Here is a 19,056-nt window from a genome sequence, read left to right as displayed (position 1 = left end):
GCCAGACAGGTCAAAACTGTAGGGTCAGATACAATATATCCACAGGCAGAATGAGTTCGCTAGCCTTCTGGCAGTCATTCTAGGAGAAGGACAACTCTTATTCCAAACCTGGGCAGATGGAGCTTGTTTAGCCCTGGAAGGCCATCCATCTAAGAGAAGGATACTCTAATTAAACCTGCGTCCTGAGGACCTCGCTGCCACTGTCCAAGCTCGCTCAGCCCTGCCAGACGAACCTTAGGATTAAAGGGTGGGTTCAGTTCCACGCACACTGCGTCTCACCTAAAAAATCCACTGCACAGGCTCGAAGGCCTTACCCACATTTGCAAAGCCCTGTAGTGACGGGCGAGGGTTGAAACGGCAGCTGAAAGGTGCACTGGAAGCCACAGACCCAACCCTGCATGCAGGCGGTTCAGGGCATTGGTCATTTGAGGCTGATCGGAGATGACAGTCTCTTGGGGCAGCACCCTGAATGACCAAGCAGCCTTTGGAAAGCACTGCTTGCTCAGTCAAGGCTGGAGATATATGACACTTCTTTTAAGTTTTACGCAGGTACAGAAGTTGGTATTTTCTGGGGTTTGTTGTGAGTTTTTGTTGAGGATTTAGTTTTTCTTTTTGGTATTATTTGGGTGGGGCTATTTGTTATTTGTAGGTTGGGGAGGTTGTTTTGGTTTTGTTTGGGGGTTTATGTTTTGGTTTTTTGTTTGTTTGTTTTTTAATTTCTGCAACTTTCAGATCACCCTGAAATGCCATGAAGTACATAAACAACACAGTGAAGAGAAAAGCCATGTTCCTGAATCCAGACTCAATAAGATAAATTTTTTAAACTAAGGCTTAACAAACTCTTGTCTTACCTACACATTACATAGCTAGCATATGGATCCTTATACGCAAGAAAAGGAAGTCAGCTTTGTATAGCTAACTCATTCCACAAACCAGAGTATGGATTACACTGTTTCCCTGGTTTCCTCCTTTTGAATACATGTTCTGCTTAAGGAGGGACTGACTACTAGCTTCTTTAAAACAAAGACCCAAAGGGAGCTATGCTGTTTCTTTCTATCCTTTCAGTAACTGACTTTACACACCTTAACAGGACGCCTTAACTGTGACAAAGTTAGATCTCTACTTATTGCTCTGTTTCAAAATGCAACAAGCCACCAAACACAAAAAAACCTCAAAAGCACAGCGTAGCAGCATCCTCCATGACATTTACAATATTGACATGAAGCACATCTGCTTATGATCCTTTGATTCATTCACGACTTAGTTAGAAACTTCTGGTATTGACAAATGTTCTAACTTACGTGCTCAGTTGAAATCTAACAAAATTTTTTATGTTATTATAAATTCCTTTACCCTCTTCAATTGCAGACCTGCAATTAAAAAGAAAGATTACATCACAAGACGAATAAAACTATTGCCAAAAAAAAGTTAAAACAAAGCAAAAAAGCTACTAATTTAAGCAGCAATAAAAATGGCAGGAAACAAATGGAGTTGATGTTCTTATAATGCTGGCACTCATTGTTTTTCAACTTGACTATAAGAATCCAAACCATTCTCTGATTGTGACTAATCACAAGTTATTTCTCCAGCTGTTTAACTTCCAAAATGAAAGGTTATTAGTAAAATTGCCTCCTTGTTCAAAATTCATCATCATCTTTGATGAGAGCTTCCAATTCAAATGTAAAAAGAAAAACAAAAAAACCACAAACAACTCCACACACACTTTAAAAAAACCACAGAAATACAGCATGACTTTAGAAGACCATGTATTCTTACTGCACCAGAATGAAATACATACAGATCATCCCCTTAACCCCTATCATGTGCCACAACTTGCCTATCACATTATCACAATTACTGCAGTGAGAAAGAATTTTCTAATACCCAAATCAAGCCAACTTTGATGCAAATAAAACTGATTTTTTTCTTCTATTCCCCCAATAGCCAAGAATAACAATTAATCAGCATTCCTCCTGTAACTTTTAAGATAAAAACATTAAAGGGAGTGGAGGAGGATGTAAAACTATGAAAGTTCACACTTTTTTTTTCTCCTTAGCATTCATCACTCTTCTCACTTTCCTATTGAGAACCTTCCTGATGAAGGGAGCAAAACTGGATAAAGCATTCCAGCAAAAGCCTCAATAAGCCCACATGTCCTTCCTATGTAGTCTTCTGACTATGCCAAAACAATTCTCTACTCTCTTTTGTTTGTGCATAACAGCACATTGCAGTTGGCTGAATTAGTATAGGAACCTTTTAACTCTCAGATCACCCTTTAACATACTGCTAACCAGGTAGATTTTCTTATATTGTACTTCTACATTTCACTTCTTCCCCAGGGTTAAGTGTCACAGTTCGAAACTGAAGTGTTCTGAGATTGATGCAAAATTTCTAAACGGAGGCTATCTTGCTAGACAGCAGTCCAGATTGGTCAACAATTGCCACCTTCAAAAGTCAGATGAATTAAAGTCAAAATAGGATAAGTTTAGCTGAGCTCTTTTTGAAATACACCAAACAAAAAAGGTGAACAAGTGCAAACAGCTGGTTACCAGAAGCTGATAATCTATTTTCACCTGTGATATATAAATAGTTCGTATTATTTTCTGCAACACCACAACATTTAAGAGTTGAAGACAAACACAGAACTATGTAAATTTTTTAAATCTTGAGTGGAATGCTCTGTCACCTTTTCATAATTTTTATCCTTCTGAAGTAAGAAACTAAATGAAGATGAATTCTACTGACAGCTAATAGACTCACAATTTCACTTCAGTTATGTTTCCAAATATGCTACTTCCATAATTCTACTTGGAGTAGTAGAAATACAGGTTCCTTTTTATAGCACACACATGCACAGCCTCCTTTGTTACTTACATCTGATCTATGTATGAGTCCAAAGTAGAAAAAGGTCTAAACAGGTAAATACACGCTTATATTATTATAAACATACAAAAAAACCACAGAAATGCTTAGTTGCCCATTGCACTATTATGTTCCCACATCTTTTTTTTAATGGGATAATACAGGTGATCCACATAAAGATAATTCTCCTGACTTAGTGGAAAACTCATTTACAGCTGCTACACTTACAAGTTTGGGGAACTTCTCTTGGTTTTAATCCAGGCAATATCTTATTAAAACTATACAGTACCAGATATATACATAAAGGGCACCTACATTATTGTCTGAAAATCATCGTCCACGAGGATCATATCTGCTGCCTCTTTACAAACATCTGTTCCAGTTTGTCCCATTGCTACACCAATATCTGCAGCCTTCAAAGCAACAGCATCATTCACTCCATCTCCTGTCATAGCTACTACGGCACCATTATTTTGCAGGGACTAAAGAAAGGGAGAAGAGCTTAAATCAGGGACTGAAATAACCCATCCTATAAAATGATTCTAGATACAAGGTTTGTGTCATTGCCTGCCCTCCCCCATTTATTATAATTTCATCATAACCTCCTAAAGAAAAAAGCTGCAGATTTTCTTCTAATTAATTTTTATACAAGATTTTAGGCTAAACTTCAGTTCATATATTCAGACAGCCTAAATTTTAAAGCCAGGGTATATAAAATTTGCCTTCAAGGGAAAGCAAAAAACTCCAGAGAAAGAATGAAGACATTGTATTGACATTTTAACATTATCAACTGCTTATAAGTTTTCACGTATTCCAGCTGTCTCAGTGTTCTTTCTTTCTCCTTTTTGTTACTTTTTTGATTGTACCAATTGTTACATTGAGTATGTCCCTCTTTGCTACCTTCTTTTGTTAACTTCTGTACAGAAGCACTGCCACAGACATAGCTTGAAATTCATGCCCTTTTATCTTGTCTGAGAGGAATCAGATATACGATTCTTTCAAGTTCCCAGTCAATTCAACTGCAATGTGACATAAAATCTCGATCAATCCTCAGCTCCCTCCACAGAAGAAAGCACAGTGTTGCCCACCAGTAGCTGCCTATTCCTTATGGGCACTATGCACTTTTCTAGGTAATATTTTCAAACATACTTTACTTTCAAAGCAGATGCACTTCTGATTTCATCTTGACACAGTGTAGCACATTATAATTCAAGTAAAGGCACCACAGGCAATACCCATAGCAACAGTCCAGGATTTGAGCCTCTATGAGACGTACCTTTATAATTTTCAATTTATGTCGGGGACTGGCTCTGTAAAATACTGCAACCTGTTAAAAGCACAAAGAAGAAACAGTGAAAATTTGAGAAATAAAAAGAATTGCACTGGATTTTATAAAACTAGAGGATAAAAAATACTATCAAGGGCCAAGTGTATTCTTGTTAGCTATAAAGTTGAAGCACCAGTGAGCTGGTTTTTTTTAATTGAGTGAAATCCTTAATTCCAGATAAGATTCTAAGTGCATTCTGATAAACAAAGTTGGTGCTACTTATTTCAGGATAGAACATGCAATTTAGAAACCTTCTAAAATAATGAATTAACTGAGCTACAACAGCTGCTGGCCTTCCTGACTAAATTCACACAGGCAATTGCCATGCTGACTCTACAATTAATGTGTTTTTCTCTTGTCAGGACTAGTGGCACGTTATTCAGTATATTTCGACTTTACCAGTTTCTGTATCACAATATTAACAACTGACGTTTCATAGCTAATTAATAAAGATTCCAGATTAGAAGGAATAATTTTCAGATTTTTCTTGGTCTCTTGATTTCTCTGTAAATTGAAATTTGAGCACATGGAATTTAGTTTTCCATAAACTCCATACAGTTAATATTTTTCCTTTTTAAAAAGCCTAACAAGAAGTCAGACTTCTCAATAGTCACTTTAGACTGCATACAGATATCAATCTTATTAGTTGATTTTAATTAGTTCCTAATAAGATTTTAAGGAAACACCTCGAAAAGAAATTGGGTCTCAGGTCAAACATGTCTCAGCAAATTTGCAGTAATTTCAGTTATTTAATGTGGAGAGTCCTTAAGAACAAGTATTGCCAAATAAACTAAAAATTACTACTTGCCACACAATTCTTTTTTTTCCCAGTTTCTGTGAGTCACTAAGGAAAGACAAGTAGCTGACAGCACACTTCTTGATTGTAAACATTGGCTTTTGGCTTGTTCATATCAGATTTAAGCATGCTGCAGTCTAATTTTGCAGTCTTTTGCAAACAGAGCAGTATTTTGATGCATAAATTTTGCAACACAGCTAAACCTGAACTTCAATTGCATTTGATTATGCCTTCACATTTACAACTTTGACATTGGTTAATCCATTTAGTTATCTAATAACTAAAAAGTATTAAGCAGTAACCTAATAAATAGACTCTTTCAAAATTCTCAACCAGTGACCTCAGATCGATTAAAATCATTAAAAACACAGACAGCTCCTCTTACAAATTACAAAACAACGGACTGCCTGAACATGCAGACTGTAAGGTTATATATATATATATATATATGAGTTGAGTTACTTAGGAATAAAATAATCTAATAATACAAAAAGATGATGTTCACTGAGAGGTAGCAAAATGAACATTCCAATAAAGATACTGAATCATTAAAAGAGACAAAAATAATAAACCCACTAAAAAGATAATTAAGTTGAAAGAAATAAATTTTCATATTGTCATATGTCAGACCAAAAGATATTTATTAGAACAATATTACTGTGTCTCAGATAATATTGTCTTTAGCTTTCTACAGAATAAAAGCATTTCTCAATATATAAATGTATCTTTTACTGCATTTCAGTAAGTAGTATATCAAAACAAACCTTTGGTGTTATTTGAGAAAGCTGCTGAATATCCAAATCATCTATCTCTTCTCCAGATATTGCCTGTGAATTTTTGGAATACAATCCTAGTCGGCTAGCTGTAAATAAGTAATATAAAAGACATATTATAATAATTTATCCATTTGAGATGTTAAATATCCAGTTATATTTTTTCATCCTAATATTTTCCACAGAATATCAGACCATCTTACGACATTATTGATTCAGTACATTGGAGTAAATTATCTGAACTCCTGAGTAACAAAAACATGCTACAAAGTCTATTCTAATCAGATATTTATTTGCTTAGTCTTCTAGGTCTAAAGGTTTGTAGCTCATTCTGTTAGGTTTCATATAAACAAACACAAGGGCTCAGTATCCTCGAAGAATTCACAGTTCAAAAATAACAAGACAGAAAATGAAAAATAACATCGGGGAGACAAGTTAAAAAAACCTCTGAGAAAGTACTGCAAATTTGGGGGTATACTTTTTATGTGCATATTCAACTGTTTGTTCACCATCCTGTTTGTAAAGAATTCACATTCTGGCTAAAGCGCTTGTACTTTAATGCACTACATTGCATAAAGAAATTGTTTGTTTAAATATTTATAATACTTAAATAGTACTTAAACTTCAAACTTAGTTGTATGGACAAAACTGTATTGGACAGCATTAAAGTGCCATAGATCAATATTCCTTGTTACTGGCTATTTTAGTTCCTCCTCATTGCCACGAGGCAGGTATCCAAAGCTGAGTGTAAGGAAGGTGCTGTTGAGGGTGTCAGAATCAGAAATCAACTACATGCTATAACAAAATACAGTAAGAAAATACATAGCTTCCAAAAGTAAACGTCATATTAACCAAATTAGAGAAATTACAGTTAAAGAAGAAACCAAAGTACCACTTCAGGCTAGGGTGTTGGGTTTTTTGTTTGATTTTCTCTCTCCTGCTGTTTGCACTGTGCCATACATTAACCTAATATACAAAACTCACAAATATTAAAGACTTAATACTCACACTTCACAACTATTAGCTAAACAGAAAAAAAAGTAAAAAATGAAAAGAAGTGGCCTATTCATACCGATGGCAACTGCGGTTTCCTGTGAATCTCCAGTAACCATTTTTATTGCAACTCCTGATGTGATCAGTGTAGTAACAGCTTCTTTTACACCAGTCCGTGGAGGATCAATTATTCCCACAAGTCCCAAAAAAGTCAGCTGTCCTAACTCAGGACCAGAAGCTAAGGCCAGAACTTTTAAAAAACAAATAAAGAAAGAATGTTACAATTTGAAAGTAACATTTACACAGCATTTAAAAACAACTGTTTCAAACTAGCAGGCCAGCAAAAAGCAGAAGGGTGGGAATTGCAATTTTCCTCTTTTTAAAACCTTGGTAGCAACATATGTTGAATATTCAGAATAGCCTACTTATGTATATTCCTGTCATTTAGAGTAGTCTTCTTACCAAACAGTTGTATTTCAGGTTTTAAAGATAACTTTCCTATTTGTTCTCAGCTGAAAGAGTTTATATTTCCACTGTGTGTAAAGAGAACAGCATCTAGCTTTGTGCTTTCTCTGTACCTTTCTTTTATGCACAAGGATGAAAGGGAGGATTGGTTAACGTATTTATTTTCTGCTTTGGCATTTTTTCCTTTTATAGAGGCAGATTTCATTGAGTACATGCTGAATATTTTCTGGAATGCCTTTTACAGTAGGATTCTTAATTCAAATAGATTTAAGTGACATTAGAGTTGCAAGGAAAAAGCAAGTTCACTTTTTTCAAAACATTATCCTAGATTTTTGTTTGACAGACAGAAAGAATGACTGAACAAAACAACACAAGGAGATGCCCCTCCTAGCATATCTTCTCAGATTCTAATAATTTGCATCTTAGAAATTTCCTGAACCACAGAATATCCACACCTTGGGGGGAAAAAAAAAAAAAAAAAGCTGTATATGGACTTAACAGCCTAGAATTCTCTTTCCAGAGGCCAAAGAAAGCCAGTCATGTATAATCCTGGTCCCAAATCAACTCCTGACAATCGTTTTCTGAATAATATTTTCTGTTATATTTAAAATCTTACACAGCTTGTTAATATAGAAGATAATCATAATGGCATCTTGTGACCTGCAATCAGTTGTGCTAGCCTAATTCATGAAGGTGGAAGGAGCCAAAGTAATAGAAAAATAAACACATTCATGTTCAAAAAAGTCCACAGACATCTATAATAAGGTATGGAAGCTATTAAGTAGCAATTTACCATTCAGTTATGGTCACATGCATGACAGGAACCAACAGTGCCTTTTATCACCCTTTGCAGTTTAATCACGTTATTATACAGGTCTAAAATCTAAACAACTCAGTGGCACCTACTGAATAAAAAAAAAAGATCCTAGTGTTTTTGGTTGCTCTTGTTTGTTGTTAGGTTTTTTTAAACAGTAAGCAGTGCCATTTAAAAAAAATTGTTATGTTGAGACACTGAAACAGCCTTACCTCTAAGTCCTGCAGAGCCCATAGATGACTTCTCTTGCTGGTATTGCTCTCTCTGTTGCTGAGCAAGAGGTAGGGTCTGTCCCTTACAGTTATATGATGTACAGTACCTAATGACTTGTTCATAAGCACCTTTCATAAAGCAAACTTCGGGTTTGTCCTGAAAGGAAAAAGAATTGTTGTGTGCACACATGTGTATATATAAGGACACACACACAAGTACATACACACATGGACACATAAGAATGGCATATCTATAGTTTTGCTTAGAGCCTTCAGAACATAATGAAAATCAACCTTGTAAACACAAATTCTGTTCTTTTCAGTATCTCTGCACAGTGTTTGTTCAAGAGCAGTAATGTCAAAAGAGCAAAGCTAACAATCAATATCTCATTTCAGTAGACATAAGGCACATTAGACACAGTCACAGTGTAGACTAAAGAGGTCATGTGAAGTCACTTTACAGACTAAAGAGGCCATGTGAAGGACAGTAATTAAACCTACACAGAACATTAGACCTGAAAGACCTTCAGCTCATCGTCGGACCAGCTGCACAGGTAAATAAACATCACTTGCATACTTGTACCAGGCCTAACAACTCTAATATCTTCCAGATAGCCATCTAGCCTTGATATGATGATATCAAGAGACTGAGAGTCCACCACCTACCTCAAACACTTAACTCCAACGCTAAATCAACTCATTCCTTCCCTTCCCCCATTTTCCATTAAGAACTGCTGCCTCAGCTCAATTTCCAATCACTGATCACTCACCTTCTCTTCAGTTGAACTAAAAAGTATTTTTCAATATATCTATTTTCTCCCTGTGAAGGTATTTATGCACAGTAGTCAAGTTATTTCAATCTTTCGTGATAGGCTTAAGTGATAGAGCTCCGAGTTTCTAAACCCATTGTATTTTCTTAGCCTTCAAATAGTTTATGCTCCCTTTAAATCTGTTACCAATTTTTCAACAATCTCATAAAATTGCTGATTCCAAAACACAGACACAGTAAATCCTTCTAAGATTAAAATCTTATACAAAGTCCTGCTCACCACTCTTTATACAGACATGAATCATCAATCATATAATCCATATAAATAAAAGGAGTCAAATGCTTCGCTCCCAAAGCAAAGATTTTGCTGTGATACTTGAACACTATCAGCAAGCCTGTTTTTGGTCAGAAGTACTAGGAAATTTTCCATAAATCCAATATAAAGTCTGCTGTTGCACATAGTGTCTAGAAGGCTCCAGTTATCAGACTGGCAGAGATTATGTCAATACTTGTAACAAAAACATTCAGATTGGTCTAAATGAAACATGAAAGCAGGTATGTATTGGAAAGCACCAGAAGACAGAAAAAAAGGTTAAATAAATTGTATTATAATCCAGGATAAAATTTGTCAACACTGTGGACATGAGGTCCGCATCAAAACCAGAAACTCTGTTTTCAAACAAAAGAAATTTTACTACTGAATATCAATGCATATTCTTGCTTTTAATTCATTATGTAACTAAGCAGCACTGAAACAGCAGAAGATTGGCAGAATTGCTTTAGATGTTTGAGGAGGGAGAAGGAAGAAAAAACAGCCAGGTCTACATTCAAGGCATCAGCTTTCAATATACTTAAAATAATTTCCCAGTATGCCTTTCAAAGAAATAATTTCTTGCCATTCCTTATCTCCACTTCAGAGCTTGAAACTAAAACTGTGTCTTTTATCAAACCCTATTTCCAGGACTGTGCACTACTGCCAGCTTGCCATAACTTCTGAAGGGAAAAATTAGGATATTAATCAAAGTAGATAAATGTTCCACAAAGCCAGTGCACAAGGAAATCATCATTGAGGTTTACCTGCTGTGTTCTGTGAATGCATTTTACAGCCATCCATTTCTGTTCTGAGCTGAAGGGATATTCAGCCTTTCTTATGTAGTCTTCCTGGAGCCCATCTAAACCCATCTGTATAAAACAGAAGTACGACCACAATGTCAGGACCTTTTCTCTTCAAACAGGTGTGCAATTTGTTCACTTGTTGAGACACCTCAGCTAAAACATCACACCGTTAAAAACCAGTTTCATCTCCAAAGTTGCTTTTGTGTACACTATTCAATTCAGACAGACATTTGACAAACCAGCAGTGAAAGCACCTACCATCTTCTTTCAGGTTTCAACATGAGTCAGACCATTTAACACTACTTCTTATCTTTGATCCAAAGATAAGTCTTGCAATGGCTAGCAATATAGTTCTTGGTTGGACAAAAAATGTCTATCACCCTAATGCATTTTTTTTAAATACCTCCTATATAATTTCTCTGCTAGAAGTGCCTACAAAATCATAACACAAGACTACGGCAAAAAGTCTGGAGAAGGCAAGACTCTGAGTTGAAGTTTGAATGACCGAATCTGAAATGACTTTTTTTTTTTTAGTGATCAGGATCACCCAAGCATTTAAACTGAAACTAACCATGAAGACTCCAGACAAAACGCATTTCATTTCAAATGCTATTCTGTCCCCAGCCCTGATGCAATTCGCTGCATTCCAGGCTCTACCCTCAACCTACTCCAAGGGAAAATGCCAATTCAAGAAGATGCAAAAACAGCAGCCCGCTATAAACCACTCTTAGTACTTACAGAGCTTTCACCCCATCACTACCTCCCTTTCCAGCAATAGATGTGAAAGATTCCTGTTCTTTCCAGTTTCTACACACTTGTCAAAATAACATTGCTCTAGTCCTTTCCAGTCAAAGACTGGGGACTTAAAATGAGTCTCAGCAAAAAGATAGTCACAACCTATGCCTGAGTTACACAGGGAAAGACTGTCATACCTTCATCTTTTAATGTTCTTGAGTTCATTCACCATCACACACACACAAAAAAAAAAAAAAACCAAGTGCTAGATCAAGTGCCTTGTCACATTTCTCAGTAGCTGTAATGGATGTGTCACAACATTATACAGAAGAAAAAAAAAAAAAGGAACACCTCCATCCTTCCCCCCACCAAAAAACCTAAACATTTCAGCACAGTGTCCACAATTCAAACTAGCTGCACCCTGCAGTTGAAGGGAGCTATAAATGCTGCAGGCACCTATACATCAGTTATCAGCTTCTCACTGCTTCTGATGAGAAGTAGGAAAGAGACATCACAATCAACATTCAACAGGTAAATTAGTTTGTAGCAGGTAAAAAGACAGTACTAAGTGCAAGAAGATCAAAATAGAGATCTTACTTCAGTCCTAAGTATTTTTTTATTATCCATTAGAACACCCAAGATTTACAGCAAAAAAACATAGGAGATGAGCAGCTGCAATACAAATCTAGGAGACCCAAAGGAAAATAAAATGAGAAAAACGAAACCACAACTTATTTCTACACACTTACCACCTGCTATGAATTGAAAAAGCATCATCAGGTACTCACCTTCATAGCAAGTGCAATTAAAGCCCCTTCTGTTGGCTTCCCCATCAATGTGTTGTTTCTAATCAAAGCATCATTGCACACGCAACCAGCCTAAAAGTTGAGGAAGGAAAGGGGAAAACAGAACACAAAGTGAATGCCATAAAAAGTTCTTGTGCTACATCATCAATTAAAACTCACCTCTCTGTGCCAAGATCTTACCTCAACAATTTTGCTAATGGATGGGTTGTTATAACCATGAATAACCTCACCATCGAGCATCACTTCTCCAAACCTGTTATAACCTACTCCAGTAACCTGCAAAACAAGCAGCCAAACTATAAACTACAGAAAATTTTTAAAAGGCCATTCATAATGATTGATTTTACTCAGTGTGCATGGATTCTTCTTACTCAGCTTCTAATGCAGCAACACTCTGAGTTCAATGAAATACATTAGAGACTAATTTTTTTAACAAGTATCAATTTTATTCCTTAGCATAAATAAATGCAGTGTATATTGTTTCCTTATAGTATTAGGCATGCTTTCTTTTTCTTTTTTTCCCTTTCTTTTGCTGTCTAATTTTTGTGTCCTATTCATCTTTACCCTGGTTAATAATGCATACCCCCTGCAGAGGAATGGAAGTATAGAGCAGAGTCCTACTTTCATCCAGTAAGAAGAAAAAAAAAAAAATCAGTTGAACAGCCTCTCAGTTGAGACTTCAGGGAAGTGTTAAAACCAGTAAAATTGTATTTTTAGTGCATAAAAACCAGGCATCCCACTAGGATCCTAAAAAAAGTCTTCCTGTCTACAGCATTAACAGCTAATATGTTTCAGAGTCATTTAAAGTTCTTTTCCCATTAGGATAAAGGAGATGATTTGACTCAGATACAACTGTGCTAGTAGTAAAAGAAAAGCAGTTACAGTATTCCTACAGTATTCTAACAATAAAAAAATAGCTATCAGGATATATAAGAAAACACAGATAAATAATAGGAAACAGTAAGAAAAAATGCCAGTATTTATGCTTACAAAAGAAAACAAGACCATCTATTAACTGTACTGTGGAAACAAAACCTGATCAAGGAGTTAGAGAATTCAAGAAGTTATTTAAAACACTCCCAGTTCCACACCTCACTGCTTTTCCACTCTGCTGCTTTTGCTTCTCTTTTGTGCAATTACTTCAATTCCCCAAATTCAACAACCACTCTTTCATGTCCTACTCCTACTTCCAACTCCATCTATTATTAAAAAAAAAACATGAATGATAGTACATATTCAATATGAAGGATTCACACAATAAACTGTCTTTTAGCCAAAAGCTAGATATCCACATTTTAAATGTTTGTAACATGTAAATTTTATTTTTATGCACCTGAAACAGTAAAATAGCCTCAACTTTCTACACTGAAGAAAAAACACAATCTCTCAACTTGCCTTTGTGCTGTATCTCAGCATCTGTCTCTTATTGTGATGTACAGCCACCAAGAGATGTAAGAACTTAACATATTTTATAAAAAAATTCTTCTGTAACCAGAAAAGGCTTGGATAACACAGCTCAAAGGCTGCAATACTAAATGAACTGAAGAACAGAAATGGTTGGAAGTTGAGGGACAGGAGCTTGGTGCAGTAAATTTACGCTTTCTTGACAGATGTTTTACCTGCAGTGTATTCAAGCATGTTTGAGCTGATACACAAAACAAAGGAAAAAGGAAAATTCAAGCCTAAGCATCACACTACATACCTCAGCATGCTGTCCATCAGAAGTAAAAATATGGGTAACAGTCATTTCATTCTTTGTCAGAGTTCCAGTTTTATCTGAACAAATTACGTTGCAGCAACCTGAAATAACCAATTAACATTTATAAGGCAATGCTTGTTTAGAATAACGTAACTAACGAAGCCAAAAGTATTCAAGACAAGCAAATTTCTAGAAATACTGCAGCTGTCTGTGAAACAAAAAAAGTGAGATTTAACAAAAGACAGTAAATTTTCAAGTATTAATGAATAATCGTACGAAGTACTTTTTAAGTTAGTCCAATAAACAGAAAAAACCTAATTAAAATCCCAAGTTCACAACTCATCCAAAATCCTTCCATTCACTACTTCTCCTTTATTTTATTCTGCTGTATCTCAAACTACATTACTGAAATCTCAATTGTGATTCCTGGTAACAAGGAAAATTGAGGCCCTGCTTTACAGCAGTCATTCCTCTTTATTAAAAAGTACAAGATCTATCTGACACCAGCCACAACACTTTTGTCACACAAGTGTGATTTACTGATAAGCCTGCAAATTTCAATAAGTTTGAAAAGATTACAAAAATGTGAGATTTCTATATGTCTTTTTAACTCAGGAATGGAGATTCGGATAGATTGTTGCAGCATCTTGCCATTTCTGGACAGGACAGCAGGAACTGCAAAAGCATCAAAAACCCTTGCAACACTAACAAAACTCCACTAGAGGCATTGGAAAAAAAATATTTCCAATCTTCAAATGCAAAAAGAAATTCAAATGTATCAGAATTATTTAACTGAGTATTTCTATTTCTGTTCCATGTTCCGTGCTTTACATTTTTTACGATTCAACCTGCACACCGAATGTTTTTGAGCTTAAATGTTTTTAAATTATTTTAAGTTTTAATATGAGCAGCATAACATCCTGAAGGTGCACTATGATTACAAAGTTTTTTCTAGCATTCAAATCTGGATTTGTTTTCTACTGTCAATATCGTTCCTAAATTTACACCAAAAATTCTTGGTTCGAAAATAATTTCACAAGTCTTATTTAACAGGAACATCGTACAGCAAACAAGTTTAAAGAGTCTATATAGCCAATCACTCAGTTTAGAGTATTGCTAGCATGGCATGCTATTAACTGTTCATTTCAGTTCAAAAAATTAAGTAATTAGAAGGCCCACAGAAACACCTACCTGAATTGCTACTGTGTAATAACCCATTCGATTTAGAAATGTTTAAAGATGCCTCCACATTGCTAGCAAAATAAGAATACCTGCTTTGTTTTTATCTTTAGTCATCAATTCTTCTGTTGATTTCCTAACATTTGTATCAAAATACTATCTCTGAGTTAGTCTAGTCATACCTAGAGTTTCGACGATAGGCAGTTTTTTTACAATAGCCCGTTTCTTCACCATTCTCATCACACCAAGGGCCAGTGTCACTGTTACCACAATTGGGAGTCCTTCAGGGATTGCAGCTACAGCCAAACTGTAATGAAATTAAATATACAAATCTTGTTTTGGAATATCACACAAGATTACATAGTAATTATGCATTTACAGTTCAGAACACTGTTTTTGTAGCTGTCTGGTCACTGAGGTTAAAACTGAAAGGAAGAAGCTGCCATGTGATTCTAGATGTATACCATTCATTAAAACATATCAACTGAAGACAGTAAAAAAATGAAATAGATAACTTCTACTCATTATTTATGCAAAAGTATGAAGAAATGTTGGGGGTGAGGGAGGAATCGATTGTACCTATTTTGCCTACACAAAATACTAATCAGGGCTGTGCAAAGCAGCCCAGACTGGTAAGAATAAGTGTAGTCAGCACTAAACAGAACTAAGAAATGCCACAACTGATCCACAGTGGCTACTGCCAGACCTTAATGTGGCAGCAATTTAAGTGAGGGAATGGCACTCTTAAAAAACAAACAAATAAAAAACACGATGACAGTGTAAACAAGACCACAATAACTCATTAGGCAATGCTCAAAGATGCAGTTCCTGGGGGGTGGTGGTTCCCCTCCACAGAAGGGTAAATATCCAGAGTCTGACCATGTAATCTAAAGAAACACTTCTGCCTTATGCACTGTCCATGTAATTAGTATCTCAGCAACTTTTCTAAGAGTACAGAGTTAGACCATCTAAATTCAGATTTGTTCTCAGCAAACACCTTGGGAATAAGTTTGCATAATATGGTAGAAAATGAGCTATTGAACTACATGACATAAGGCTTGCAGTAACTTAGCTTTGTCAGATGCCTCTTACAAAATTACAGTTTACTATTAAATTACTTTATTTACTCAGTGATGAAAATTCAAACTGTACAACTCTAGTGCTTGTTTGCAGATGTTCCCCAAGACACTCAGATATCACCATATAAACGTACAGTTTAAGAGACAGACAGGAACATACTGCATCATTAAAAACAAGTATGAATTTGCTTTTCCATTTTCATTCTTAATTATTTAACACGAAGTTAAGAGCAGTGTGTGCAAGCATATTATAAAATACATCTCTAGCTTTCAGACATTTTCTGGAATGCATGATCTACACTATTTAAAAACAAAAATCTTACCTCACACCAATAGTGAACATATCAAGGATATGCTTTCCTTGCAACCAGCCAACTAGCATAATAACGCCTATAAAGAAAATAGTCATCGGGAAAAATGTAAAACCAACATGTACTGTAGCCTCATGGGGACAAAAAAAAAAAAAAAAAGACATCAAATAGCCAAAACCAAGCTTATCATTGAGTTACCTATAAAAATCTGTTAGTTCTCTCACTGTCAAAGCATGATTCCATTAGTATAACAAAGGTGAAGAAAGTATCTGCCAGTCAAGTTGCCCAATCATACCAACAGTGAGGTACTCACTTATGCACACCTTCAACCAGACTACAAAGACATATTGCAATTTAAAAGGAAGTATTTAAAGGACAAAAAGTAAGTCAGAAAAGCACATTTGCAGGAAGAAGCAAGTTAACAACCTTATGATTAGAGTTATGTCACATTAGTATTTTTCAGATGACTAGTGGAATGAATTCAGTGACCAATAAAATCAGAAGCCAAAATATTGTTTAAAAAGAGATCAAGCCTTTAATTTCCCAGGCCTACACATTATTTTCCATTAGATAATAATTTGCAATTATTTTACATAAATTATCTTACCTATTATACCAAAGGAATACAAGGAAAGCTGTTTTCCCAAGAGATCCATGCTCTTCTGCAGAGGTGTCTTTGGAGCCTTGATAAATGGCAAACATGCAGCAGTTAACAAATTAATTGTACCACATACTACTTCACAGGTGCAAAATTCAAGACAGTTAGTGAATAAAGTGCAGTTATGCCCTATGTTTCCATACGTTACTTAAAGAAAACAGACTATTCTTTCATAGAATTAAAAAAAAAAAATTATTAGAAATATTCTCTGGGAGCTTTGTGATGTCTGCAACAAATCTAATCCAAAAAGTCTTATTAAAAATTTAAGAAAACCAAAACAACATGCTGACTAAAAGCCACAGTACTTCTTCCAAGACCAAAGAGCTCTTGAAGAATAAAACTGATTTTCAAAACAGAGGCATTAAAGTCATGGAAGGTAAATTATATCTCAAAAGGAATTTTTTAATCATCTGTAGAAAATTCAATTTAGTCAAATAGAAAACTATGTAAATATTTAGACAGGTTCTGAATATTATTTTCACAGTTAATATCTTTAAGTCAGCTATGGATATTTTGTTGCACTAAAATTCAATTACTACTTTCATGTTCAAGAGCTAAGATCTGCTTCACTAGAGGAAACAAAAATATTGAAAGCAACATAATTATGTTTAACTAAGTTCCCATGGAATAAATTCAAAGTTTTAAGGAATGAAATAAACACTTACCTCTTCTGCTTGCATCATTTTAAAAACCTCCCCAAATTCAGAGTTTTCTCCTGTTCCAATAACTATCCCCTAAAAAAAAAAAACCCACACACAAAAATAAAGAAAATTTAAATCTGAGGTTTAACTATAATGTTAGTGGTTGATCTTACAGCTTTGGTTCAAATAGTGGGCAAATGCTTTTCAGCCTGCTACAGTTGTTAACTTTGTTTATAAAATTATTCTTGTCACAAGTAGATATTTTTTCCTAAAAAACATTTTGTCCCTGTGAAACAAATTGCTATTCTGTGCACTGCTGAAATACTTATTAATTACCAGTAACAAAACTCAAAAAGGGTAACACCTACACTAGCCACAACTGAATTTTCAAACGTGAATGTAGCTCTAGAAGTAAATCAGCACATTCTAGAAAGAGGAGTTTCACATCATCTGCTCCCTATAAATTTGAGCTCTCCTGGGCCTAGTTTTCTTATTAAACCAGTGTCTGAAAAAGCACCAATGAGAAGCGCTCTGCAGAGTATCCCACTAATGACTGAGAAGTGAACTTTAAAAATAAGAATTGACTTCAAATTGTTGAAACATGGAAAATGCTCTTTTCTATTAATAATGATTTTACCTTTGCTTTTCCACATCTGACCAATGTCCCCATGAAAGCAATATTGCTCCTAGAAGTAAGGTCTCCATTGGTTGCTGCTGGCTGAGGAGCTGTAGATTTAGAGCAAGGAGCTGTCTCACCTGTGAGACTGGATTCATCAATGGAAAGGTCCACAGCCTTCAAAAACAAAATAGGTAAAAAGCATGAAAATATTTTGTTAGGTTTACACTTCCAACTACTTAAGTTTCACAATTTTGACCATTAAAAATGCATCCAGTTTATTCATGTGGTAAGGAGCCATGTCAATATCGACCACATTTTAAGGATCAATGAAGCAACAAACCTCACAAAGCTCTCACTTAAAAGAGCCAAAGATGGAAGATGAAGATGCTGCTTTGCTACTGTTCAGACATAGCCATGAGCTCTGAAACTTATATCATCACTACCAAAAGGAATAGTATTTAAATTCTACACTGTTCCAGGCATGTTAGTTCTTGATGCAATACTCTGGCTTTAGAGAATATTATCATAAAACTTGACTGACTGCTTATTAACATACAGAAAACTTAGGCCAGCAAAGATTCTTAAATATACTTTTAAGAACAAGATTGTCTCTGCAAGATTAGACTAGTGAAAAAAAAAGTTAACATATGCAAATGACTTCACAAACTAAATAGTGTCTATCATTTCTACTGCTTTCAGGACACATCAGTGAGAATACACAGAAGAAATCTAGATCCTTCTCTGAAAAGATGATCTCCATATGATCCTCTTCTTTGAAACCCACCACCTTGTAGCAATGACCAATAGACACAAGATGAAAATAAGATGACAAGCTTTTATTTTCAAATGATCTGCAAGAGTGGTTAAGGACGGTAAAAAAATTCATCTGGTGTAGGGCTGCAGACAGATGAGAAACTTATGATATCAGATATGAGCAAGAAAGTAGGTGCTGCTGCAACAGCAGTTTCATAACAATGCAGAGACTACACAATTGCCAAGGGAAGCAGAAAGTGTTTGCAAACACGAAAACAAACCCACTCAACTACTAACTACACTGCAGGGGTTAAAAACATGATCCAGACAAATTTCTCAAGAGCAACACAAATTTGCCTCAGAAACTAATTCATTTAGACTTTGTCTATGAAATGTACACTGATTAATCAAGTATCAACAGTGGATAAACTGAATATGTAGATCTTCAA

General features: G+C 35.3%; 1 protein-coding gene across 11 annotated transcripts in view; it reads right to left on the bottom strand.

Annotated features, from left to right (window-relative positions):
• The window catches only part of ATP2C1 (ATPase secretory pathway Ca2+ transporting 1), a 68,237-nt gene that overhangs the window by 9,787 nt on the left and 39,394 nt on the right, over nucleotides 1–19,056 (bottom strand). For all 11 annotated transcript variants that reach the window (XM_027659393.1, XM_027659394.1, XM_027659392.1 and 8 more), the window contains 15 exons: nucleotides 17,873–18,028; nucleotides 17,260–17,328; nucleotides 16,544–16,619; nucleotides 15,949–16,015; nucleotides 14,729–14,853; nucleotides 13,371–13,468; nucleotides 11,849–11,944; nucleotides 11,651–11,740; nucleotides 10,089–10,193; nucleotides 8,243–8,399; nucleotides 6,831–7,001; nucleotides 5,750–5,847; nucleotides 4,139–4,189; nucleotides 3,178–3,344; nucleotides 1,302–1,370 (listed from right to left, as the gene is read on the bottom strand). In XM_027659393.1, the coding sequence (XP_027515194.1) occupies nucleotides 1,302–1,370; nucleotides 3,178–3,344; nucleotides 4,139–4,189; nucleotides 5,750–5,847; nucleotides 6,831–7,001; nucleotides 8,243–8,399; nucleotides 10,089–10,193; nucleotides 11,651–11,740; nucleotides 11,849–11,944; nucleotides 13,371–13,468; nucleotides 14,729–14,853; nucleotides 15,949–16,015; nucleotides 16,544–16,619; nucleotides 17,260–17,328; nucleotides 17,873–18,028 (1,595 nt within the window). The remainder of the gene's footprint in view (nucleotides 1–1,301; nucleotides 1,371–3,177; nucleotides 3,345–4,138; nucleotides 4,190–5,749; nucleotides 5,848–6,830; nucleotides 7,002–8,242; nucleotides 8,400–10,088; nucleotides 10,194–11,650; nucleotides 11,741–11,848; nucleotides 11,945–13,370; nucleotides 13,469–14,728; nucleotides 14,854–15,948; nucleotides 16,016–16,543; nucleotides 16,620–17,259; nucleotides 17,329–17,872; nucleotides 18,029–19,056) is intronic.

The sequence above is a fragment of the Corapipo altera genome, unplaced genomic scaffold (genome assembly GCF_003945725.1).
Source record: "Corapipo altera isolate COAL_440 unplaced genomic scaffold, ASM394572v1 44b, whole genome shotgun sequence".
Classification (NCBI taxonomy): Eukaryota; Metazoa; Chordata; class Aves; order Passeriformes; family Pipridae; genus Corapipo; species Corapipo altera.
Note: the sequence above shows the minus strand (reverse complement) of the source record. Positions and strands in the feature narration are given on the sequence as shown.